This window comes from Marmota monax, unplaced genomic scaffold (assembly GCF_021218885.2).
Source record: "Marmota monax isolate L192 unplaced genomic scaffold, Marmota_monax_Labrador192_F-V1.1 WCK01_AAM20220418_F8-fsc00206, whole genome shotgun sequence".
NCBI classification, from domain to species: Eukaryota; Metazoa; Chordata; class Mammalia; order Rodentia; family Sciuridae; genus Marmota; species Marmota monax.
The window spans coordinates 1367798-1394464 of NW_026694490.1; the positions used below are offsets into that span (position 1 = coordinate 1367798).

Here is a 26667-nt window from a genome sequence, read left to right on the forward strand (position 1 = left end):
TTCTCAATTTGATATTTGGACTTGCCCAAGTTAATAAAAAATTAAAACAATGTTATAAATACATCTTCATAAATGGGTATTAATCAATAATGGAAATAATTTAGCAGTGTACTAGATTAAATGTTAATAATGAAACCATACATTTAATATCTGGGTTCAAAATTTTTAGACAATCATCTACTAAATCTTTTTTTGGGGGGGCGGGGGTGAGGGCAGTAACTGAGGATTGAACTCAGGGGCATTTGACCACTGAGCCACATCCCCAACCCTAGCTTGTATTTTATTTAGAGACATGGTCTCACGAAGTTGCTTAGTGCTCTCATCATAACTGAGGCTGGCTTTTTTTTTTTTTTAGATATTGATGGACCTTTATTTTATTCATTTATTTACATGTGGTGCTGAGAATCAAACCCAGTGCCTCACACATACTAGGCAAGTACTCTACCACTGAGCCACAACCCCAGGCCACTGAGGCTGGCTTTGACCTCATGATCTTCCTGTCTCAGGCTCCTGAGCCACTGGGATTACAGACATGTACCACCACGCCCAGCTACTAAATCATTTTTTACCTTGAATATACACTGTGTTTCAGTTATACAAATCAACAAGAACTTATACTATGGTAAGAATTTTCTTATTCCATTGAAATATTTTGCTGTAGCATGGGAAAATATACATTTTTTTCATAATTTCTACCAACGTGAAATAAAATTCAACTTGGATAAAAATATTATCATTAATAGCCTCAGAGAACTAAGAGAAGATATTGTACTCATGGAACCAAAACAGGAGGCTATAAAACAAGATCAATCATTGAACTGTATGTACTAAAAGGAAACCTCATATTGGAGAAACATAGGTGTATTCTGTGTGTTTTTCACTCAATGTGGATGCCTTTAGATAGGCCATAACAACTTCAATTAGGTATGAACACTACTCCAAAGCTTCAGAGATCTCTGTTACTGGACAGGTATAGTGGAAATAACAATGCAACAGAGCTATAAGGACAAGAGATAATGGTTAGAAAATATATTACATTTTAAGTATCTAGTAGAAAATGTCTTGAAATGGTTTTCTAGAAATATCCACAAAATTATAAATTCACTTTGGCTACTCCCTAATACTTAGTATTCTAGCCCTAACAACCCACTTCCCTAAAAGTATATTTTGTTGTTTGACATCTACATATCTTTATCTTTATTCCCTCTAGCAAAAGTATCCTTCTCTCCATTCTTTGCCTATTTAAATCCTATTCATCCCATTAAATTTCATTCAACCATCACCTCTCCTCCTTGATCCCAGTCTGATTCTGCTTCTTGCTTGCTTTATTTATTTGTTTGTTTATTGTGATGTTGGGAAATCAAACCTAGGGCTTCATGCATGCTAGGCAAGCATTCTACTACTAAGCTATACCCCCAGCCCTAACTGTGATTTTTTTTTTTGGTTGACTGAGCTCCCTAGAAAATAAGTTCTTTTAAGATAATGACATTTGATTTTGTATCTCCAAAGCCTACTTCAGTATGAGGCTCATAGTATAAACTGGCTAGCCTCAGGTTTTTTTAGTACTCACGATTTTAGCTTGAAGATCAAGCAGCTTTCTCACACGAAATGGTTTGACTAGAAAAGGTAAAGAAAAGAAGTTTTATGCATTTGGTTCAAAAAAAGAAGAAAAAGATTATGCCTAACCACTATTAGTTCATATAATTTCATGTTAAAACACATCAAAAATATAAACACCCAGTTCAGTAAAGCCATTAAGCAGATGATCTTAGATAAAAGTACTACAAAGCAATTTCTGCCAAATGAATCCTGTCATATAACCAATAGTAACAGTTATTTTAATTTTATAAATGCCAAAACAAATGCTAATTCCATACAACGAATGTAATGGAACTAGAATGAAAATACTCACCATTTTCTTTTTTGGTAAGTAAATATAACAAATGGCAGACATAAGGGCACTGTTAAAATAGAAAAAAATAAAAGAAATGACAATACATCTTGAAAAAAGCAGCAACATACTGTCAAGTGTCAGTTTTATATTGATTAGGTAAAAGGCTTCAGAACTTCACTGAACAATAGTTTTTCAAAACTTCTTGTTCATTCTATAAAATGAGCATCCCTTATCTAAAATGCTTGAAATCAGAAATGATTAGGATTTCTTTCTTCTTCAGATTTTGGAATATTCACATATATGCAATAAAATATCTTGGGAATGGTACCCAAGTCTAAATACAAAATTGTTCCATATATACCTTATACACATACTTTGAAGGTTTTTATATACTAGGGATTTAACCTAGGGGCACTTTACCACTGAGCTAAATAGCCCCAGCTCTTTTAATTAATTTATTTTATTTTGAGACAGGGTCTTGCTAATTGCTCAGAGTCTCGCTAAAATTATTAAGGTTGGCTTCAAACTTACAATCTTCCGGCTTCAGCCTCTCAAGCTGCTGGGATTACAAACATTAACCACTATACCCAGCTTGAAAGTAATTTTATACAATATATTTAGTGTGCCTGTGTTTTAATACAACCTGTCACATGAGATCAGGCATGGATTTCTCTACTTTTGGCATCATGTCCATGATCAAAAAGCTTTAGACTTTTGGAATATTTTGGATTTCAGATTAGGTATGTTCAATCTATATATAACAGCAATGAAAACAAGTTTTAACTGGAATCTCATTAGGTCACTTTTAGTTATTTTTGGAATGCAAAAATCCTAAGGACAATTTGAAAAGCAGAAAAGAATTGTCCATCGTCTTCCTACCTAACAAAACTTTATATGTTTCTTTAAGTATCAGTCCATACTTATTAAGATATAAATTTTTTATCTTGATTTCCCACCTAAAAGCATTTTCTCTCATATAAAAAAAGTCTTAAAAATTATCATTTTCAATGTCTCGAGTTCCAGTGAGTAGACATACCTTTTTTTAGGGGGGGGGGTGTGTGTGCTGTGGTTCAAACCTACATCCTTGCACATACAGAATAAAAACTGTATCACTGAACTAGAACTCCAGCCCAGCCCAGGTATACTATAATTTAATTAACAGCCTAGTCCTCAGTTTGGCAAGTAGCACCCACTCAGTAATTTGTTAATTAAGTTACTGAATGGTCAATTCCCCTATGATAGTCTATTGAGCATCCATCTGTTGAGGTCGTATTCTAGATTGGGGTCAGCAAACTCTGTCTACCTAGGGTTTTTTTTTTGTTTTATTTTTTATTTCTTTCTTTATTTTTTAATTGTAGATGGACATGATGCCTTTATATTGTTTGTTTATTTATTTATTTTGGGGGGTACCAGGGACTGAACTCAGGGGCACTCCACTGATGAGCCACATCCCCAGCCCTATTTTGTATTTTATTTAGAGAAACAGTCTCACTGAGTTGTTCAGTGCCTTGCTATTGCTGAGGCTTGCTTTCAACTCACAATTCTCCTGTCTCAGCCTTCCAAGCAGCTGGGATTATACGCGTGTGCCACTGCACCAGGTTGTTTGTTTATTTTTACACAGTGCTGAGAGTTGGACTCAGTGCCTCACACATGCTAGGCAAGCGCTCTACCACTGAGCCACAACCCCAGCCTGTAGTCTACCTGTTTTTGTAAATAAAGTTTTGCTGGAACACAGCCACTCCCAATCTTTTATGTACTGTCTATAGCTGCTTTCACACTACACCAGCAGAGCTGAGTAGTTGTGACATATAGTATCATCTGCAAGCCTAAAATATTTAGTACCTGGTCCTTTAAGAAAAACGTTTGCCAACACTTGCTCTACAAAAGTCAAAAAAAAGTCAAAAAAAAAGTCAAAAGTGAATTATTGAATGGAACTAGAGAAAGCAATAACATGACTCTAAACTTTAAAGTTCAGCATACTCCATGTTGCCTTTTCTGTGGGTAGAAATTGATGAAGAATTTAGACATACTTTTAAGCATGGATTTAGAGTTCAGTAAAAAATTCATTACCTCACACCCCTAGGATATGAACCGTTAGCAACACTATTCATGAGTGTCATGTAATCACTGGCCATGGGCTCCAGCACTATAAAAAATCTGACATTAATCATGTCTTCAAAGGAAAAATTCATGTGCAGCTAATATTTTACAGTCACCTTGCTGGCAAATATTTAACTACCACATCTGAGTCACTACAGAGTAAGACTCACACCAAATTATATGAAAATGACTTTTCTGAAATATTACTTTTAAAAGTTTAGGCCTGTTTCTCCTGTTTCTTGATCTTGGTAATATTTACACAAAAGCATTCAGTTAGTGAAAATTAACCAAGCTGATCATCAATTTTTTGCATTACAGTATACTTTATTAAATATTTTTCTTAAAAAGATAGAAGAATGGATCAGGGTTGTGGCTCAGTGGTAGAGCACTTGCCTAGCATGCATGAGGCACTGGGTTCAATCTCTGGCACCACATAAAAATGGCATTCCCTCTAAAATCTGGAACAAGACAGGGATGCCCTCTCTCTCCACTTCTGTTCAATATAGTTCTCGAAACACTGGCCAGAGCAATTAGACAGACGAAAGAAATTAAAGGCATAAAAATAGGAAAAGAAGAACTTAAATTATCACTATTTGCAGATGATATGATTCTATACCTAGCAGACCCAAAAGGCTCTACAAAGAAACTATTAGAGCTAATAAATGAATTCAGCAAAGTGGCAGGATATAAAATCAACACGCATAAATCAAAGGCATTCCTGTATATCAGCGACAAATCCTCTGAAATGGAAATGAGGACAACCACTCCATTCACAATATCTTCAAAAAAAAATAAAATACTTGGGAATCAACCTAACAAAAGAGGTGAAAGACTTATACAATGAAAACTACAGAACCCTAAAGAGAGAAATAGAAGAAGATCTTAGAAGATGGAAAAATATACCCTGTTCATGGATAGGCAGAACTAACATCATCAAAATGGCGATATCACCAAAAGTTCTCTATAGGTTTAATGCAATGCCAATCAAAATCCCAACAGCATTTCTTGTAGAAATAGAGAAAGCAATCATGAAATTCATATGGAAAAATAAAAGACCCAGAATAGCAAAAACAATGCTAAGCAGGAAGTGTGAATCAGGCGGTATAGCGATACCAGACTTCAAACTATACTACAGAGCAATAGTAACAAAAACAGCATGGTACTGGTACCAAAACAGGCGGGTGGACCAATGGTACAGAATAGAGGACACAGAAACCAATCCACAAAACTACAACTATCTTATATTTGATAAAAGGGCTAAAAGCATGCAATGGAGGAAGGATAGCATCTTCAACAAATGGTGCTGGGAAAACTGAAAATCCATATGCAACAAAATGAAACTGAATCCCTTTCTCTCGCCATGCACAAAAGTTAATTCAAAATGGATCAAGGAGCTTGATATCAAATCAGAGACGCGCCGTCTGATAGAAGAAAAAGTTGGCTACGATCTACATTCAGTGGGGTCGGGCTCCAAATTCCTCAATAGGACACCCATAGCACAAAAGTTAATAACTAGAATCAACAAATGGGACTTACTCAAACTAAAAAGTTTTTTCTCAGCAAAAGAAACAATAAGAGAGGTAAATAGGGCGCCTACACCCTGGGAACAAATCTTTAGTCCTCACACTTCAGATAGAGCCCTAATATCCAGAGTATACAAAGAACTCCAAAAATTAGACAGTAAGAGAACAAACAACCCAATCAACAAATGGGCCAAGGACCTGAACAGACACTTCTCAGAGGAGGACATACAGTCAATCAACAAGTACATGAAAAAATGCTCAACATCTCTAGCTGTCAGAGAAATGCAAATCAAAACCACCCTAAGATACCATCTCACTCCAGTAAGATTGGCAGCCATTATGAAGTCAAACAACAACAAGTGCTGGCGAGGATGTGGGGAAAAGGGTACACTTGTACATTGCTGGTGGGACTGCAGATTGGTGCAGCCAATTTGGAAAGCAGTATGGAGATTTCTTGGAAAGCTGGGAATGGAGCCACCATTTGACCCAGCTATTCCCCTTCTTGGTCTATTCCCTAAAGACCTAAAAAGAGCATGCTACAGGGACACTGCTACATCGATGTTCATAGCAGCACAATCCACAATAGCAAGACTGTGGAACCAACCTAGATGCCCTTCAATAGACGAATGGATAAAAAAAATGTGGCATTTATACACAATGGAGTATTACTCTGCATTAAAAAATGACAAAATCATAGAATTTACAGGGAAATGGATGGCATTAGAGCAGATTATGCTAAGTGAAGCTAGCCAATCCCTAAAAAACAAATGCCAAATGTCTTCTTTGATATAAGGAGAGTAACTAAGATCAGGGTAGGGACGAAGAGCAGGAGAAGAAGATTAACATTTAACAGGGATGAGAGGTGGGAGGGAAAGGGAGAGAGAAGGGAAATTGCATGGAAATGGAACCCTCAGGGTTATACAGTGGAGGGGGTAGAGAGAGAGGAGGGGAGGGGAGGGGAGAGGTGGGGAGGGGGGAGGGTGGAGGATGGGAAAGGCAGCGGAGCACAACAGACACTAGTATGGCAATATGTAAATCAATGGATGTGTAACTGATGTGATTCTGCAATCTGTGTATGGGGTGAAGGTGGGAGTTCATAACCCACTTGAATCAAAGTGTGGAATATGATATGTCAAGAAATTTGTAATGTTTTGAACAACCAACAATAAAAAATTAAAAAAAAAATAAAAATAAAAATAAATAAAAACAAAAACAAATAAAATAAAGGTATTGTGTTCATCTACAACTAAAAAGAAAAAAATTTAAAAAAAAGATAGAAGAAAAATAAGTTGGCTCCCTTCCCTCTTGCCAAAGTGAAAAAGAAATACTCTAGTTAGTATAAGGAAAAGTACTCAAAGAGATTGCATTTCATTTGACATTTATAAACAGTTCTATTCACTCATGAAATATTTATTAACTATTGAATAAATAGACAAAAAGTTCTGTTCTCATGAACTTTACATACTATATGCCATGAATTGAGTTATAAAAGGCACAATCTTAAGGCTGGGGTTATATAACTCAGTGGTAGAGTACTTCTAGTATACAAGAGGCTCTGGGTCAGCAAATCACATTAGCCTCACAGTTTATTAACCTTCTTAATGCCAATGATCTGATTATTATTCATAGAAATATTGTATATTAGATACTCTCAATGACGGTAATTGCTTTCTTGATAACTTAGCAATTTTTTTTAAATCGTATTCAGTGTATAAGCATATTTCTGAGCTGACATGAAAGCAAAGAATTTGCAGCTCCTAAAGACAAAGATAAAATATGGGAATACTAAATATTGAATGAGCTCTTTCATCAAGATTTTCTGCCAAACCTTAGAAACCTTCAACTTCTGGGTTTAATAGCTACAAAATGTGTGTGGCAGGAAGGGGTATGTTACAGGAGATAAAAGTGGGATCTATCAGAAAATTGGAACCCACAAAAGTTATACACTAATATATGGTTGTAGAATAAAAACAAATTCCACTGTGTGGACAATAACAACAAATAAACTTTCCTGTCTTGATCCTGGGACTGGGTGAAAATAAAATAAAACTACTCTCAAAACTCTGTAACCACCAGCCAGCTCTATGTAGGTCTACAATTTGAATTAACACTACCTGTTATGACCTGGAAATACTCAAGTAAAGAATTAGTTGTAACTCCTAAGCAAATTATAGATTTGATAAAGGACTTATTTCTAAAAAAAAAGGAAGAATCGTTACAACCCAACAATAAAAGACAAACCACTCTGTTAAAAATAGAAAAAAAAATTTGTTTTGTACCAGGGATTGAGCCCAAGGCAACCTACCCCTGAGCCACATCCCCAGCAGTTTTTTGTTGTTGTTGTTGTTGTTGTTTATTTGCTGTTTTTTTTTTAATTTTTATTTTTGAGACAGGGTCCCCTTAAATGCCTCAGCTTCCTGAGCCTCTAGGATTACAAACTTACAGCACCACACCCAGCAGAAAAAGTGTGTGTGTGTGTATGTGTGTGTGTAAAATATATTTTTACATGTATCTTATATATGTTTTATACACACACACACATATTGTTTTTTTCCTTTTTGGTACCAAGCATTGAACCCAGGGGCTATTAATTAACCACTGAGCCACATACCATCCCCAGGCATTTTTTATATTTTATTTAGAGATAAGCAGGGTGTGGTGGCACACACCTGTAATCACAGCACTTTAGGAGGCTTAAGGAAGGAGGATGGCAAGTTCAAAGCCAGCCTCAGCAACTTATCAAGGCCCTAAGCCACTTGGCAAGACCATGTCTCTAAATAAAATATAAAAAGGGCTTGGGACGTGGCTCAATGGTTAAACACTCCAGGTTCAATTCCTGCTACCAAAAAATAAAAATGAAAAAAATAGAGACAGAGTCTCACTAAGTTGCTTAGAGCCTTGCTAAATGGCTGAGGCCAGCTTTGAACTCCTAATCTTCCTGCCTCAGTCTTCAGAGCCAAGCTGCTGGGATTACAGGTGTGCCCCATGGTGCCCAGCAGGAAAAGCATCTTAATAGACCTATTTTCAGGGGAGATATACAAATACAAAAATAAGCACATGAAAAGATGTTCAAGACAAATAGTCATCAGGGAAATGTAAATCAAAACAATGAGCCAGGCACAGTGGCCTGGAATCCCAGTGATTCAGGAGGTTGGGGAAGGAGGATTCAAAGTTTAAGGCCAATTAAGCAAGGCCTAATTTAGCAAGGCCTTGTCTCAGAATAAAAATAAAAAAATAAAAAGGGCTAGGAAATGTAACTCAGTAGTAAAGCAGCCCTAGTTTCAATCCCCAGGACTCAGAAAACAAAACATCAAAAAAATAAATAAATAACAGTGAAATATCATTCTATGCCCACTATATCAGAAAGTCACATAAATAACAAGTGTTGGTGAAGATGGGAAGAACTCAAAACCCTGTGACACATTCTTGATGGGAATGAAATATCATTCAGCCACTATGCAAAACAGTGTGACGATTCCTTAAAAAGTTAAACAGAGGGGCTGGTGTTGTGGATCAGGATTAGAGCACTCGCCTAGCACATTCAAGGATCTGGGTTCAATACTCTGTACCACATAAAAATAAATAAATAAAATAAAGATATTGTGTCTAACTACAACTAAAAAATCTTATTAAAAAAAAGTTAGCTGGGGTTGTGGCTCAGCAGTAGAGCGCTTGCCTAGCATGTACAAGGTGCTGGGTTCAATCCTCAGCACCACATAAAAATAAATACATAAATAAATATAAATATGAAAATTTTAAAAATAAGTAAATAAAAATTTAAACAGAAATACCATTTGATACAGTAATTTTGATTCTATGTATAAACCCAAAATAAGTGAAAATAGAAACTTGAACAGCTAGTCAGCCTTCTATCTCCCAGTTTCTACATCTGCAGATTCAACCAACTATGGATCAAAATATTCAGGTAAAAAAAAAAAAAAAACAACTGCATCTGGGGCAGGGGGAAGAATACAAATTCATTGGATTAGACAAAAGGGAATGAAGGGAAGGGAGGGAGGACAGCAGAATGAATTGATCATAACTTTCCTATGTTCACATATGAATATATGACCAGTGAAACTCTACATCATCTACAACCACAATAGAATCCTATTAGAATAAGCTATACTCCATGTATATATGTCAAAATACACTCCACTCTACTATCATGTATATCTAAAAAGAATAAAAATACAAAATAAAAAAATTAAAAACTGCGTCTGTATTGAAAATGTACAAGCTTTTTGCTTGACTTTATTTCCTAAGTGATACAGTATAAGAAATATTTAAATAAAATTTACATTGCATTAGGTATTATACATAGTCTAGAGGTTATTTAAAATACAGAGGAGGATATGCATTGGTTATCTACAAATACTACATCATTTATATAAGGGAATTGAACATCCATGGATTTTGGTATCCATGAGGGGTCTTAGAAACAATTCCCCACAAATACTAAGGGATACTTTATTATCTAACATGCTTACTGCAGCATCATTCACAATAGCCAAAAGGTAAAAACAATCCAAATGCCCATCAAGAGACAAATAGATAAGCAAACACGTGGTATATGCATAGAAGAGAATGCTATTAAGCCATAAAAAGGAATATAGTTCCATTACATGCTATAACATGGATAAGCTTTGAAGATACTATGCTAAGTGAAAGAAGTCAGACACAAAAGGATAATACCACATGATTCTTCTTATATGAGGTACTTAGAATAGGTAAACTCATAGAAACAGAAAGTAGACTATAGGTTATCAGGAGCAAAGGAGTAGCAGGAATGGGAAGTTATTGCTTAATGCATAGAGTTTCTGTTTGAGGTATTAAAAATTTTTGGAAATAGTGGTAATGGCTGCATGACATTGTGAATGTAATTCATGCTACTGAATTATACACAAAAATCTTTTTTTAAAATTTTTAGTTGTAGATGGACACAATACCTTTATTTTATTTATTTATTTATATGTGGTGCTGAAGATTGAACCCAGAGCCTCACACATGCAAGGCAATTGCTGTACCACTGAGCCACACCCCTAGCCCCCACAAAAATCATTAAAATAGTGAATTTTATGGGCTGGGGATATAGCTCAGTTGATAGGATGCTTGCCTTGCAAACACAAGGCCCTGGGTTCGATCCTCAGCACCACAAAAGAAAAAAAAAAAAAAAAAAGAACTAAAATAGTGAATTTTATGAAATAAAAAAACACAACAGATTTTTAAAAAGAAGCACTATATAGGCTACAACATGAAGCTTACAAACATTTTGCTAAGAAGCCACTCCCAAAAAGACCACATATTATAAGATTCCATTTATATGAAATTTCAGAATAGGTGAATCTATAAAGACATAAAATACATTAGAGATTTCTTAGAGCTAGGGGAAATTAGACATGAGGAGGATGACAATAAAAGGGTACGGGGTTTCTTCCTTGGGGCGAGGGGTACCAGGGGGTGAACCCAGGAGCACTTAACCACTGAGACACAACCCCAAACCTTTATGTTTTTGATTTTGGTTGTTTTGGTTTGTTTGTTTTTGGTGCTGAGAATTGAACTCAGGGCCTTGTGCATATAAGGCAAGCACTCTACCAATTGAGCTATATCCCCAGCCCCTTATGTTTTATTTTTGAGACAGGGTGTCACTAATTTGCTTAGGGCCTGGCTAAGTTGCTGAGGCTGGCTTTGAACTCGCTATCCTCCTGTCTTAGCCTCCCAAACTGCTAGGATTACAGGCATGTGCCACCATGTTTGGCTTGGGTTTTCTTTTTGAGATGATGAAAATATTCTAAAACTGAGTAGGCTTATGATTACACTTACTGTGACTACATTAAAAACCAGTAAAACACTTGGGAATCAACTTAATGAAAGAGGTGAAAGACCTCTACAACGAAAACTACAGAACTCTAAAGAAAGAAATTAAAGACTTTAGAAGATGGAAAGATCTATCTTGCTCTTGGATAGGCAGAATTAATATTGTCAAAATGGCCATACTACCAAAAGCACTATACAGATTTAATGCAATTCCAATCAAAATCCCTATGACATTCCTCATAGAAATAGAAAAAGCAGTCATGAAATTCATCTGGAAAAATAAGAGACCCAGAATAGCTAAAGCAATCCTTAGCAAAGAAGAGTAAAGCAGGTGTCATCACTATACCAGACTTTAAACTGTACTACAGAGCAATAGTAACAAAAACAGCATGGTATTGGCACCAAAAAGAGACTTGTAGACCAATGGTACAGAACAGAGGACACAGAGACAAACCCACATAACTTCAGTTATCTTATATTAGACAAAGGTGTCAAAAACATACATTGGAGAAAACATAGCCTCTTCAACAAATGATCTTGAAAAACTGGAAATCCATATGCAACAAAATGAAATTAAACCCCTATCCCCCACCATGCACAAAACTCAACTCAAAGTAGATCAAGGACCTAGGAATTAAACCAGAGACACTGCGCCTATTAGAAGAAAAAGTAGGCCCAAATCTTCATAATGTCAGATTAGGCCCAAACTTCCTTAATAAGACTCCTATAGTGCAAGAAATAAAATCAAGAATCGATAAATGGGATGGATCCAAACTAAAAAGCTTCTTCTCAGCAAAAGAAACAATCAGTGAGGTGAATAGAGAGACTACATTTTGGGAGCTAATTTTTACCACATGCACAACTGATAGAGCACTAATATCTAGGATGTATAAAGAACTCAAAAATCTTAACACCAAAAACACAAATAACCTAATCAATAAATGGGCCAAGGGACTAAACAGACGCTTCTCAGAGGTGATATACAATCAATCAAAAAACATATGAAAAAATGTTCAACATCTCTAGCAATTAGAGAGATGCAAATCAAAGTATTCTAAGATTTCATCTTACTCCAGTCAGAATGGCAGCTATTAAGAAGACAAACAACAATAAGTGTTGGCAAGGATGTGGAGAAAAAGTCACACTCATACATTGCTGGTGGGACTGCAAATTGGTGCAGCCAATATGGAAAGCAGTATGGAGAATACTTGGAATACTGGGAATGGAACCACCATTTTACCCAGCTAACCCACTCCTCCGTCTATATCCAAAGGACTTAAAAACAGCATACTACAGGGACACAGCTTCATCAATTTTTATAGCAGTACAATTCACAATAGTTAAACCAACCTAAATGCCCTTCAGTAGATGAATAGATAAAGAAAAATGTGATATATATATATATATACACACACACACACACACACACACACACACACACACACACAATGGAATTTTATTCAGCATTAAAAGAGAATAAAATTATGGCATTTGCAGGTAAATGGATGGAGTTCAAGAATATAATGCTAAGTGAAGTTAGCCAGTCCCAAAAAAACAAACTGCCAGATGTTTTCTCTGATTTAAGGATGCTGATTCATAATGGGGTTGGGGGTCATTGGAGGATTAGATGAACTCTAAAAAAGGGCAAAGGGAGAGAAGGGAAGGGAGGGGAATGGGGGTAGGAAATATGGTGGAATGAGATGGACATCAATACCCTAAGTACATGTATGAAGACACAAATCGTGTGACTCTACTTTGTGCACAACCAGAGATATGAAATATTGTGCTCTAAATGTGTAATATGAATTTTAATGCATTCTGCTGTCATATATAATAAATTAAGGAAAAAAAAATAAAGACTTTTTCAGACAGAGCATTTATAATCAACAGATTTTCATTGAAATAATAGTCTACAGTATATTAAGTATACTGTTAAGACAAAAAAATTGCAAATGATCTCATATTAAAGGTCTAAGAGGGGCTGGGGTTGTGGCTCAGTGGTAGAGTGCTTGCCTAGAATGTATAAGGTTCTGGGTTCAATCCTCAGCACCACATAAAAATAAATAAATAAAGATTTTTTTTTTTAAAAAAAGGTCTAAGATACAAAAAGCAAATGATGAGCAAAAACACTGTTAAATAGAGCCAAGGTTGTGGCTCAGTGGTAGACTGATTGCCTAGCATGCATGAGGCACTAGGTTTGATCCCTGGCACCACATAAAAACAAACAAAATAAAAGTATTCTGTCCATCTATAATAAAAAAAAATTAAAAAGGATACTAGTAAATATGAAGGTAGGGCTGGGGCTATAGCTCAGTGGTAGAGCATTTGCCTACCATGTGTGAGGCACTGAGTTCGATCATCAGCATCACATAAAAATAAACAAAATAAAGGTCCTTCTACAACTAAAATAATATTTAAAAAATAGAAACATATGAAGGTAAATGGAAATAAACAACTGTAAAGATAATGTCTGCTTTATGTGCATACAGGAGGATGGAGAAGAAATACCAAACAATAACATATAACTTTGAGGGATGTGATCAGAGTTAAAGCACTCTAGGTTCCTTGAATTATACAAGATAAAGATACCAGTTATCCTTACACTTTAGGAAAGTATGTTAAAATCAGTACAAAAACACCAAAGAGCACAGATTATGTAATTTCCCAACAAAAATAAAGGGAAAACCACAATCATTCCAAAAGAAAGTAGAAAAAAAGAAAAGAGAGAAGAATTGGGGGAGAGGGGTTAGAAAACCTAAAATAAAATATTTGAGTTTATTTCTACCAAACCAATAATCAATATACAAGTAAAAAGAAATAAAATAAACAAAAATAAAAATCATCAAACAAGGGCACAGTGGTGCATGTCTGTAATCCCAGTTGCTGGGGAGGCTGAGGCACAAGGATCTTGAGTTCAAGGACAGCCTCAGCAACTCAGCAAGGCCCTGTCTCTAAATAAAATATAAAAAGAGGGCTGGGGATGTGGCTCAGAGGTTAAGTGCCCCTGGGTTCAATCTCTAGAACCCACAAAAAAAAAAAAAAGAGCAAAACTAAAATCCAGGGTCTGGGGTATACAGCTCAGCAGTAGAATGCTTGCCTAACATGCACAAGGCCCTGGGTTAAATCCCCAGCACCACACCACACAGAGTTGTATGCAATTTTAAAAAGAGACATCTGAGATGTAAGGGTAGAAAAGGATTTTTTTAAAAATCAAAAGACTGCAGCTGGGCTCAGTGGTGCATGCCTGTAATCCCATCTCCTTGTGAGGTTGAGGTAGGAGAATCACAAGTTTGAGGCCAGCCCAGGCAACTTTGCAAGACCCTGTCTCAAAATAAAAAATAAACTGGGTGCAGTGGCTCATGCCTGTAATCCCAGTGATTTGGGAGGCTGAGACAGGAGGATTGCAAGTTCAAGGCCAGTCTCAGCAATTTAACAAGGCCCTAAGCAACTTAGCAAGAGACCCTGTCTTAAAATAAAAAATAAAATGGCTGGGGAATGTGGCTCAATGGCAAAGCATCTCTTGGTTCAATCTCCAGTACCATAAACAAACAAACAAATAAATAATAAAAGGGTTCAATGGATAAAGAAAATGTGGTATGTGTATATATATATATATATATACATACATACATACATACAATGGAGTCTTACTCAGGGATTAAAAAAAAAACATGAAATTATGACCTTTGCTGGTAAATAAGAGAAACTGAAGAACATTATGCTAAGTGAAATAATCCAGACCCAAAAAGTCAATGGGTCTGGATTATTTCACTTAGCATAATGTTCTTCTCTCATAACTGGGAGCTAGACCAAAATATGGATAAAGAAAGAAGAAAGTCAGGGGACATTTCATGAAAATAGAAGATCAGTGGAGTAGAGAAAGGGGATTGAGGGGGGAGGAGGGACAGGAAAAGAAACAGTGGAATGAATCTAACCAAACTTTCCTATATACATATGTGCATAGACCACAGTGAATTTGATATTATGTATATCCATAATACAGTAATTTTAAAAAACTATAAATAAATAGAAGATCAGTAGAGTATAGGAAAGGGGACAGGGGGAGGGAGGAGAGCAGAGAAAGGGAAATACTGGAGACTTAATTGGAGTCAACTATATTTCATGCTTATATAAATATGTCAAAATGAACCCCAATATTATGTATAACTATAATGAACTTTTAAAAAAAGAACCACAAATTGGAAAAAAAAAAAAAAACATGCCGAGGATGTAATTCAGCAGTAAAGTGCCTCTGGGTTCAATCCCTAGTATGTAAAAACAAATTTTAAAAAATTAAAAGATGGAAATATAGCCAGGTACAGTGGTACACACCCATAATCACTCCAGAAGCTTTGGAGGCTGAGGCGGGAGGATCACAAGTTCAAGGTCAGCCTCAGCAACTTAGCAAGGCCCTGATCAACTTAGTAAGACCCTGTCTCAAAATAAATAATAAAAAGGGCTGGAGATTGTGGCTCAGGAGTTAAGCACCCCTGGGTTATATTCCTGGTACCAAAAAAAAAAAAAAAAAAAGATGGAAATATACTAAGCAGCTACTAACCAAAATAAAGGCAGGGTAGCAATGCCAATATAAGACAAACAATTGAACTAAGATGAAAAACATTTTAACACCAAAGGGTTACTCCATGATATAAAGTTTGATTGAATTATGATTGTGGCCAGAATGATAGCACAAGCCTATAATCCCAGAAACTAAGGAGGTTGAGGCAGGAGGATCACAGCCTCAGCCACTTAGTGAGATGTTGTCTTAAAATAAAAAGGGCTGGGGATGTGACTCAGTGGTTAAGCACCCCTGGGTTCAAGCCGTAGCACCAGAAGAAAATATATATATATACACACATACATACACACACACACACACACACATATACACATACACATATATACACATATATACATACATATATATGTTCTATATATATTTTGTGTGTATTAGGTATATGCACAATTATATATATATATACACATATATACATACATATATGTGTGTGTGTGTATATATATATATATATATATATATAATTGTGCATATATCTAATAATACACACAAAATATATAGAGAACAAAAATTGAGAGAATTTTAAAGGAAGACTGACAAATCTGCCTTCATAGCTGATTTTCAACATACCTCTCAGTAACTGACGGATGGGCAGCAACAACAAAAAATCCATAAGGATATAGAAAATATCTACTCTAATAATGTTCATTTCCTCACTGTACTTCAACAAATCACCTGATAGTCTCTCAGAACCTTGCCATTACATTGAATCATCCCCTCCTGAAATCTTAAACTTCAGTGCTATAACTTGTTATCAGTCCACTTTTTTTTATTTTTTTTAAATTGTTTTTAAAGAGAGAGGTGAGAGAGAGAGAGAGAGAGAATTTTTAATATTTATTTTTTAGTTTTGGGCGGACACAACATCTTTGTTTGTATGTGGTGCTGAGGATGGAACCCGGGCCACACGCATGCCAGGCAAGCGCTCTACCAATTGAGCCACATCCCCAGCCCTCAGTCCACTTTTTAATCTCAATGTTTCTTGAATGTCATCACGGCATCCTGAATCTAAGCTGTATGTGCTCCAGATCTACACTCCTTTGTCTTCACTTTCTTCCCTTTTCACTCCATGGTCCAGAAGTTTAATCACTCTCTTGTACCTTTGTCATAACTCTGGAGAAACCACTCTTTTGTGTATTTGGTGTTTGGGTATTTTTTCTTTTTTTGTACCAAGGATTGAACCCAGAGCTTAACCCTTAAGCCACATTCCCAGTCTTTTTTACTTTTTATTTTGAGATAGGGTCTCACTAAATTACTTAGGGCCTCACTAAGTTGCCAAGGCTGGCCTTGAACTTGTGATCCTCCTGCCTCAGCCTCCTGAGTCACTGAGATTACAGACATGTACCACCCTGCCTATCCCTCTTGCATATTTGTAAGGTCCCAAATTCATGTTCTCTAACTTCATCTGGACCTTCCAAACTGTCCATAGTCAACTTTCATTCTCATTTCCATAAACAGCTATAGTCAGCCTCTATCTGCAGATTACATCAGCAGATTCAACCAACTACAGATAAAAAATACTTAGAAAAAAATGGGTTTGTACTGAACATGTTTTTCTAGTCATCATTACCTAAAATACACATATTGAACTTTGCTTGAAATATTCCCATTATATCAAATATTTTTTCCTCTCATCAAATCCCAAATTCTATTCTACCTTCAAGGCCCAGCTCAAACATCTACATACTTCATGAAGTTTTTTCTAATCCCTCTGATTTACAGTGTTCTATTCCTTCTTGGAAGTACTATCCTCACACTACCATACATTGTCTTTGATAATTTCACCCTCAAGTTATTTAACCTCATATGCTTTCCTTAATTCCCCAATTAAACTTTAAATTCTTGGAGTACAGAAACTCTGTGCTAAAGCCTAAATCTTCTACTTTTGCCTAGTACAATACAAAAAACACAACAGAAACAACTTTTGGGGGGGGGGGGCGCGTAGTACAGGGATTGATCCCAGGACTTTGTGAATGCTAAGCAAGCACTCTACCAGTGAGTTACAATCTCATCCCTTTGGCCTTTTTTTATTTTTAAGACAGGGTCCCACTAAGTTGTCCAGGTTGTCCTTGATCTAGCTATCCTCCTGCCCCAACCTCCCAAGTAGCTGGGATTACAAGAGCATACTACCATGCCTGGATGAAACATGATCTTTTTTTTTTTTTTTTTTTTGGTGGTGGTGGGGATTGAACTCAGTGCTTCACATATGCTAGGCAAGCACTTTACCACTGAACCACATCCCCGGCCCCCTGAAACATGAATTTTTAAAAATGAAATTAGTGAAAGAATTCCTTTCTTATAGGAAAAATTCAGCTAGATGTGTCACTCACTACTAATGATCCTTGAAAGTCTTCCAGGTGGACAGTAGATTGATTTCTTAGAGTTATTAATGTTTTTAATGGGAATAATTATGTCATTTAATCATAATCAGTCCATTGGCAACTCATGAAAAGTAATCCTCTCCTTATCATTAATTGTGATGAAATTTTTGCAGTGTTAATCAAGAAAATGTAGAGTAAGTGACCCAATGGAGTTTGCTTAAGTGGTTTAAGAGAGAAAAAAATGGTAATCACTGCTATAGACCAGCAAAGAAACTGCAATGTGGAATCAACTCAATCTGTAATATTTTTATTTCCCTAAAAGATGATATAGACCAAATATGGCAATAATTAATCTGAGAGAAAGTGAAGTGCTGTTATGTTATTCTCTAATTTCTGTATATTTGATATATTTTTAAATAAATACAGAAAAACACATTGTAGCACCCTGAAGCATATATGGTGCATCAATTCACATCCATGTACTATTTGATTGATGCTAGATGCATCCAGTGTTTACTTACCAGTGCATCATCTTGCAATGAAGCGAAAAAGAAGCCATAAAGCAAGTTAATTTGCTCCTTATTATCAATGAAGTCAAACATTGCAACCAGCCATCGATAAAAAAGTACCTATCGAGAGTCAAAAAACTTATCTTTAGAAAAATACAACTAACGGGCATAGAAGAGCTTAATTTCCCCCTCAAGGCTGTTTTAGACGCTTGTATCACAAAGTACAATAATAGATTTTATTTTTCAGTAAAAATTTCTGTTCGAACAGAGTCCTCGTATCAAGCTATACTGTTCCAAAACTACAGGCTTTACACAAAAAACCACGTCCATTACTTCATAAGTGGCTCTTCCTCACTAGCCCTTAAGTGGTTCTGAATGACTTACCATCAAAGTGTTTAAAAAGATTACCTTGGTGCTACCAGAACACTTGCCAACACAGAGCCAGGAGACTGCCTTAACCACAGAATGTTCTGATATTAGAGTTGCTGGAATCAGGCACTTCAGTATCCGAGTATTTACAGCATTCCCTGGACAACAAACTTGAAATTAAACTATGTTTTAATATCTCAGTTGTTTACTTACTATTCTTCACTATTGGTCATACAAATAATACTTTACCTTTAAGGCAATAAAAACCAACACACTATATAACATTTAGTACCTCTTATCATCATTATAAAACACTAGTCAAAACAAAATTGTACTTTCAGATCCTGAAATAAAATATGAAGCAAATTATTTGGCCCATATATTTCTATTTTAAAGGGGAGGATGAACACAAGTTTTGTTTTTTGAAGTGATGAAAATATTTGGGAATTACACAGTGGTAACAATAGCACAACTCTGGGAATACGCTAAAACACTGAACTTTCAAATGCATGAATTTTATGGTATGTAAATTATATCTTTAAAAAGTCTTTAATCAGGGCTGGGGTTGTGGCTCAGTGGTAGAGCGCTTGCCTAGCATGCATGAGGCATGGGGTTCAATCCCCAGCATCACATAAAATAAACAAAGTTAAAAATCCATTGGCAATTAAACTAAAAAATATTTTTTTAAAAGTCTATAATCACAGGGAAATATCAAATTTTTCTTATTTTTAATGGCAAAATAGACTGGTTTCAGACTAGTAGACATGTTGCATGAGATGCTACAGTTAAGAATAAATAAATAAATTTGTAGCCTCCACTGCTCCATAAAACGGGGAAGGATAGCCGAATGAAACAGATCTTCTTGGAATTGGCTGGAGGTGATATTATTTTATCCTACTCTAATCTTTCCATCTTGCCTTCTGGCCTCCATGGTATTCTCTCATCTGGTAACAGAAATGATGTTACAGACACTGGCTTTGTATACTCTTTATTCTAACTTCTATTCAATAAGCTTCAATAATTAAAATATATGTCATCACCCTGTGGAGAAGAAAGAAAGCAGTGATGGCAAGTTAAAAAAAAAAAAATCACAAGAATAAAAATCCCTGCTTTCCACTCTGAGGTTTCTTGTTTTTATATTTTTTCCTCTCCCACTCCCATTCACTAACCTTTTTAAATTTTTAAAGTCTCACCATTAACACCTTACACATATACCAAATCAAAGAAGGAACTCAATACTACCTTTATTTTTACTTCCAGTGACTTTTTAATTTCTCAGGATCTAAAGTCCTTTTGCACCTAATTATAATGATATTTCTAGTATAATTGTCCCCTAAATATGCATCTAAATATGCATTTCAATTTCCCAAAAGAGCTATATATAAAGATCTAGTACAGATGGAGAGGTATCATAGAACTAACTAAAAGGGAAAAGGAATTAAGGAGGTCATATTCAACCTCGATAAATTCCAGCCCAACAGAAAAATGAAAACAGAGAGGCAGAGTGTTTCACTTTAAATTGTTATGTACAAGTTTCCAGAGCCTGAGACATGCCTTTTGAAACACAATGGCATATAACATGAAAACTCCCTAACCATTAATATCACTAAATTCCAAAATATAAAAAAATGTACATTCTATACATCTTTTAATGGGATAACTGAGTGGTAAAATTGATCTTGATAGACACTAATCAACATGGACTCCTGGAAAGGTATTAGAACCAAACAATTTGAAACCATTACCTACAAGAATAAAAGTCAGTTTTATTAGGTCTAACTTAATTTTCTAAGAAAACACACAGAACTAATCAGGTAAAAGAGGAAAAAAAATACTTGAGTCACAGATTGAATTTAGTTAGTACAGTGTTGTTACTTTAAAACACACACACACACACACACACACACACACACTTGTAAATTGGATGCTCCAGTATACTCAAAGGAAGCTAATACACAGGGTCAAGAAATACTTAGTATTAAAAGAATTCAGTATTGATGAATGTATTAGTTTGTTTTTTTAAGTAGGAAAAAAAGCATTAGCCATGTAGTACAGTATAAGTGCAATAGGAGATCTAATTTCCCCAGTTTTTGCTCTGACAATAAGAAAGTCTTGGGCTGGGATTGTAGCTCAGTGGTAGAGCACTTGCCTCGCATGCATGAGGCACTGAGTTCGATTTTCAGCACCACATAAAAATACATAAGTAAAATAAAGATTTTGTGTCCATTTACAATTAAAAAAAAAACTTAGGAAAAAAAAAAAGAAAGAAAGGTTTGCCAGGTGCAGTGGCACATGCCTGTAACCTCAGCAGCTCGAGAGGCTGAGGCAAGAAGATCACAAGTTCACAGCCAGCCTCAGCAAAAGCCAGGTGCTAAGTAACTCAGTGAGACCCTGTCTCTAAATAAAATACAAAATAGGGCTGGGGATGTGGCTCAGTGGTGGAGTGCCCCTGAGATCAACCCCCGGTACCAAAAGAAAAAAAAAAAAAGGAAAGTCTCTAATTATTCTAGGAATATTTCCTCCTCTTTAAAATGGGTATGTTTAGGGACTAAAATACCTTGCAATTCTGAATTTAGATGAGTGAAGGTTGAAAGAAATCTTTTCAAGTAAAAATAATATTGACCAGGTGTTATTTCTAAGAACCTCTCCTACCCAATCCACCAATCAATAATCTGAGAACAGAAAAAGAAACATTTACACAAAAGAAAAAGCATTTTGACTGTTAAGGTCACAGACACTAGAATGAAAGCAGTGCAAATAGAAACTTGTCCTAGATAAGTAAACCTAAAAGCAATGAAATAGACTAAGTGATCTCTAAAATTCCTTGCAGAAACATTATTTAAAATATTTTCAAAAAATAAATAAAATATTATCTATGCTTAATCAAAAAAAGAAAAAAAAACTAAAAATGATTCCATGTTTGGTGACAAGATTCCACGTTTAATTTGTAAAGAGGTGATAATTGGTCATTTCAGCAATACACAAACAAAAATTTGGGGCTCATAAAGTACTCTGAACACAAGAAAGGCTATTTTATAATCTTACCAGATTAATCTTAAGAGAATAGCAAAATAAAGAACTGCAACTGATTCCAATGAACAATCTAATTCAAAGTCTGAAAGGCAAAACCAATAGCAAACACATGACAAATGTATCCACTTGACATACCAAATTTGCCACTGAGTGCTGCATTTAATAGAATGTCAATTGCGTCTGGAACTAACCCATTCTTCCAAGCCATATTCTCCACAGTTTTCAAGTGTTTTTCCAAGATTTTATTTTTACTTCGTGAAGTTTTAATAGGACCTTAAGAAAAGAATAATTAAATAATAAGCCCTTTAAATTTTTTTCAGTCCTTAACCCCAACAATTATAACTCGGCATGCACTAAAGGAATGGCTTTACCTAAAAAAAAAAAAAATCCCACCCTTGAAAGCCTTTAAAAGTCTAAAATATTTAACAGCAACAGTACTTTCAGTGAGAAAAACTGAATCATGTTCTGGCACCCTTGCTATAAATTAACTAGAAACACTCAACTTAGACTATAGTCTCTTTAAACACTAGGACAATGGTTCTCAAAATTTACTATATATTGGAATCACCTAGGAAGCCTTTAAGAAGCCCTAATGCAGGTTGGGGAAATAGATCAGTTGGTAGAGTGCTTCCCTCCCATGCATAAGGCCATGGGTTCAATCCCCAGTCCCACAAAAAATAAAAGAAGTCCTAATGCCAGGTTGCATCTTACACCAATAAAATCAGAATGTCTAAGGGCTAGAGTTGTGGCTCAGTGGTAGAATACTTGCCTGGCATGTGTGAGGCCCTGGGTTTGATCCTCAGCAGTGCATATAAACAAGTAAAAGATCCATTGACAACTAAAAAATATTTTTAAAAAATCAGAATGTCTAAGTGTGGATGCTAGGCATCAATATATTTTAAATTTCTCAGGTGATCACAATATACAGCAGTTTGGAAACCACTCCACTGAGAAAGATGTTTCATTATGTGTCCATAATAATACCTAGAACACTGATGTATAGTAAATGTTCAACAAATGTAAATAAACAAAAGCATAAATGAGAAAAAAAAAACATGTTTTCCTTTAAAAAAATCTTAAGAAAAAAATAAGTATTTTTAGGACTGGGGATGTGGCTCAAGCGGTAGCGCGCTCGTCTGGCATGCGTGCGGCCCGCGGTTCGATCCTCAGCACCACATACAAACAAAGATGTTGTGTCCGCTGAAAAAACTAAAAAAAATAAATAAATAAATAAGTATTTTTATCAAAATAGGACTTTCATAAGGAAATGATCTGTCTTTACCTTTTTCAAAGTATTCCAGTGTTATTTGCAGAGCATCTTCAGCTTGATCATCACCATGTTCACAATCTTCCACTGTGTTGTTTTGTTTCAAGATGCTCTTTGAGTTGCTTGGTTTTGCTTTCCAAGCTGAGAGTTTGGTCTGACATCTATTACTAACTTGTGAAGTTCTATTTTGTGCCTGGGAATTCTTGACTCTCTTTTGAGGTGACATTATTGCATATGTTCTATAGAGAAACAAGTGTCAAGTTATCATTAGTCAGCCAAACAATACCTTTTTTCCCCAAAAAGACAGGGGTCACATCTACCTATATTCCCACATTTAGTACTTAGTACCTGGCACATAAAAGGCATTCAATAAATAAGTTGACAATAATCTAGAAAATAAAACCTACAGGTTAACTTTTTCAAAAGCTTACCTTGACCTAAAGAGAAACTAACAACTGGAGAAGGTAACATTTATCAGCTGTGAAATTTAAGTGCCCTCTTAGAATGGCTATATCATATAAGCAAGTCCAAAACTAATAAACCTCATGTACTCTACTTTCTCCACTCCTATTTTCTGTATTCCTCCTTGATTTTGCTTTTAATCATTATGTTCCCTACTTTGTCAGTGCTCAGTTAAAACTGCGTAGTTAAAAAGCCAAACTGGGAGGCAGACTAAACATTCTCAAGACAGAAACATTCTCCACTTATTAATGCATGTATTCAGAAAGTAATTACTGAACACTGTCTATATGCCAAGCATAATTCTACCTACCAGGGATAAAACAATCAAGGTCCCTACATTCATGAAACTTACACTGGAGTGAGAGGCTGGGGAAAAGTAAGAATCAACCAATAACAAATAATAACGAATACACAGGGATGTGATAGAAATAGCGTGGGGTGGGAATCTACTTTGAAATAAGTGTTCAGAGAAAGCCCTTCTGAGGTGACCTTTAAGCTGATATTTGGGTGTCAAGGAACCTACCATGTAAACATCTAGTGAAAGAAGAGTTTATACGGAGGGAAAAGGAAAACATACTAAGACCTTAAAGCAAGAAAGTGTTTTGTATATTAATGAAACGGCAGCAACACCAGTATGGTGAGAGTGCAAAGAGGCAAAGGGTGGTGAGAGTCAGAAAGGCAGCCAGGGAGTATACTGGGTCTTGTAGGCCAGCGATAAGGAGTTTGGATTTTCCCACAGGGAGAGGAGGACGGAGGTGGTTAGAGGAGGGAGCAATATCCAATTTGTGTTTTAAGACCATTTTATCTGCAGTATGGAGACTAAAATGTTAGGGGTCAAAGAGCGGCAAGAGACCACTTAAAGGATCTTGCAGAAGTCCAGAAGATGATGGAAAAAGACTTGATTCAGTATATGTTGTGAAGGTAGATTGGACAGGCTGTGACTAAAGAATGAGATGTAAGAAAAAGAAAGGAAAACCAAGAATGAATTCTAAATTTTTGGCTTCAAATAGGGAAAAGTAAGAGAATGATTGTAATGACGCTTACTCAATCCCACCTACCTAGAACAGATGCCAAAACAGTAGAGTAACAAATATGTCCAATCCAATGGAACTGTCCAACTTGGAGTTGTTTCCTAGAGTCCTAAGAAAGAAAGCAGGGAAGCAGCTTCTGACCCCATGGAGTGAACCGTTCCAGTGCTTGCCAAGGATCACTCACTCTCACAACCTGCCAAAGCAGAGAGCCAACAAAGTCAACACCCATTAGGCAAATTCCTGAGCGGGAAGAAAACTCTATCCCAGTTATCCTTCACAGTGCAGTACCGCCCTCAGAGGCTGGAATAGTCCCCTCGCTCTCAGAGGTCCCATTTCGTACGGTGTTTAAAAGTTCCTCACCCGAAACACTCCTCAGCCCCCAGGCTCTGGAGTCTGAAAGCCGCCTTCTAGATTCAAAGGCGCGGGCCGCGCCCCGCGCATGCGCTGCCGTGGAGACACAGGCGGCGACTGGGCAGAGTGACATGCTCTGCTGGAGCCTGATTGGTTGGAATACAGCTCTATGGCGGGAGTCGGCGCGCGCAGACAATGACGCAGACCCAATTACCCAGAGCGGTTTGCCCCACCTACCTAAGCCGGGTGAGCGCAGCGAGTGGGCCGTTGCTGCTGGAGTTAGCACATTGGCTGGTGTTCTCACTTTTCTAATAATGTTCGCGTTTCGTCATTTTGCGTAGAACCGGTAACTGGTGTCAAGATTGTTAAATTTAACATGATCGATTATAGTGTTTATTTTGCCCAGATTGACCCCAAATATCAATTTGAATCTGTAGGAAAATGTGAAACCGCAAACTTCACTGTAAAGGCGGCTTCTCCCATGCTGAGATTTAAAGTTTCCAGTCGCTCTCCTCCTGAAGCTAGGGGGCTGGGAGGAAAGAACGACGTTCTGCCCTCCTTTTACCTAGGATAGGTATGGATAACCTCCCACGTTTTCTGGAAACTTGTATCCTAAACCAGATGTTGAACCACCTTCAAGATTGCAGATTGTGGGCTGTAGCAAGTATATGCCTAACCTTGAAGAATCCATTGACCTTAAACTCTCTAAAATATTAACAATGGCTTAGTCTGAGACCTGATTTAATTTCTTTTTAAACTAGGAATAAGAGAACTATAAACCTGGTGTGGTAGTGCATAACTGTTAGGCCAGCAACTGGGGAAGCTAAGGCAGGAAAATGGCAAGTTTGAGTCCATTCTCAGCAACTAAACCAGACCCTATCTAAAAAAAAAAAAAAAAGACTAGAGCAATGCTCCACGCTTGTAGCCTGTACGCCTAGCGACTGCTGAAGCTGAGGCAGGAGGATCAGAAGTTAGAGGCCAACCTGGGAAATTTAGCAGAAGCCCTAAGAAACTTAGGAAGACCCAGTCTCAAAATAAAAACTAAAGAGCTGGGGATGTAGCTCAGTGGTAAAGCACCCCTAGGTTTGATCCCTGGTATGGAAAATAAATAGATGCTTTTTTTTAAAGTCGGGGGTTGCCAGATGTGGTGGTGCACACCTGTAACCCTATGAACCTGGGAGCCTGAAGCAGGAGAATTGCAAGTTGGAGGCCAGACTCAGCAATTTAATGAGACCCTGTCTCAAAATAAAAATAAAGGGGGTTGGGGGTGTAACTTAGTGATTAAGTGCCCCCTGGGTTTAATCCCCACTACCAAAAAAGGGGGTCTGGGGTTGTAGCCCAGTGGTAAAGTGCACCTGGGTGCTAAGAGCCACAGCCGAGTGGGAATGGCCCCTGGCATTTTGCCAGAAGTAATGGT

General features: G+C 36.5%; 1 protein-coding gene across 1 annotated transcript in view; it reads right to left on the reverse strand.

Moving 5' to 3' along the window:
- Positions 1 to 25340, reverse strand: part of Cenpi (centromere protein I) — an 81891-nt gene extending 56551 nt beyond the window's left edge. Inside the window, exons 1-8 of the mRNA XM_046419195.2 lie at positions 25260 to 25340; positions 24927 to 25092; positions 23422 to 23645; positions 22275 to 22412; positions 19146 to 19264; positions 18750 to 18857; positions 1913 to 1961; positions 1571 to 1617 (exon numbers count right to left, since the gene is read on the reverse strand). Of these exons, the coding sequence (XP_046275151.1) occupies positions 1571 to 1617; positions 1913 to 1961; positions 18750 to 18857; positions 19146 to 19264; positions 22275 to 22412; positions 23422 to 23632 (672 nt within the window). The 5' untranslated portion in view covers positions 23633 to 23645; positions 24927 to 25092; positions 25260 to 25340. The remainder of the gene's footprint in view (positions 1 to 1570; positions 1618 to 1912; positions 1962 to 18749; positions 18858 to 19145; positions 19265 to 22274; positions 22413 to 23421; positions 23646 to 24926; positions 25093 to 25259) is intronic.
- Positions 25341 to 26667: the final 1327 nt, after the last annotated feature.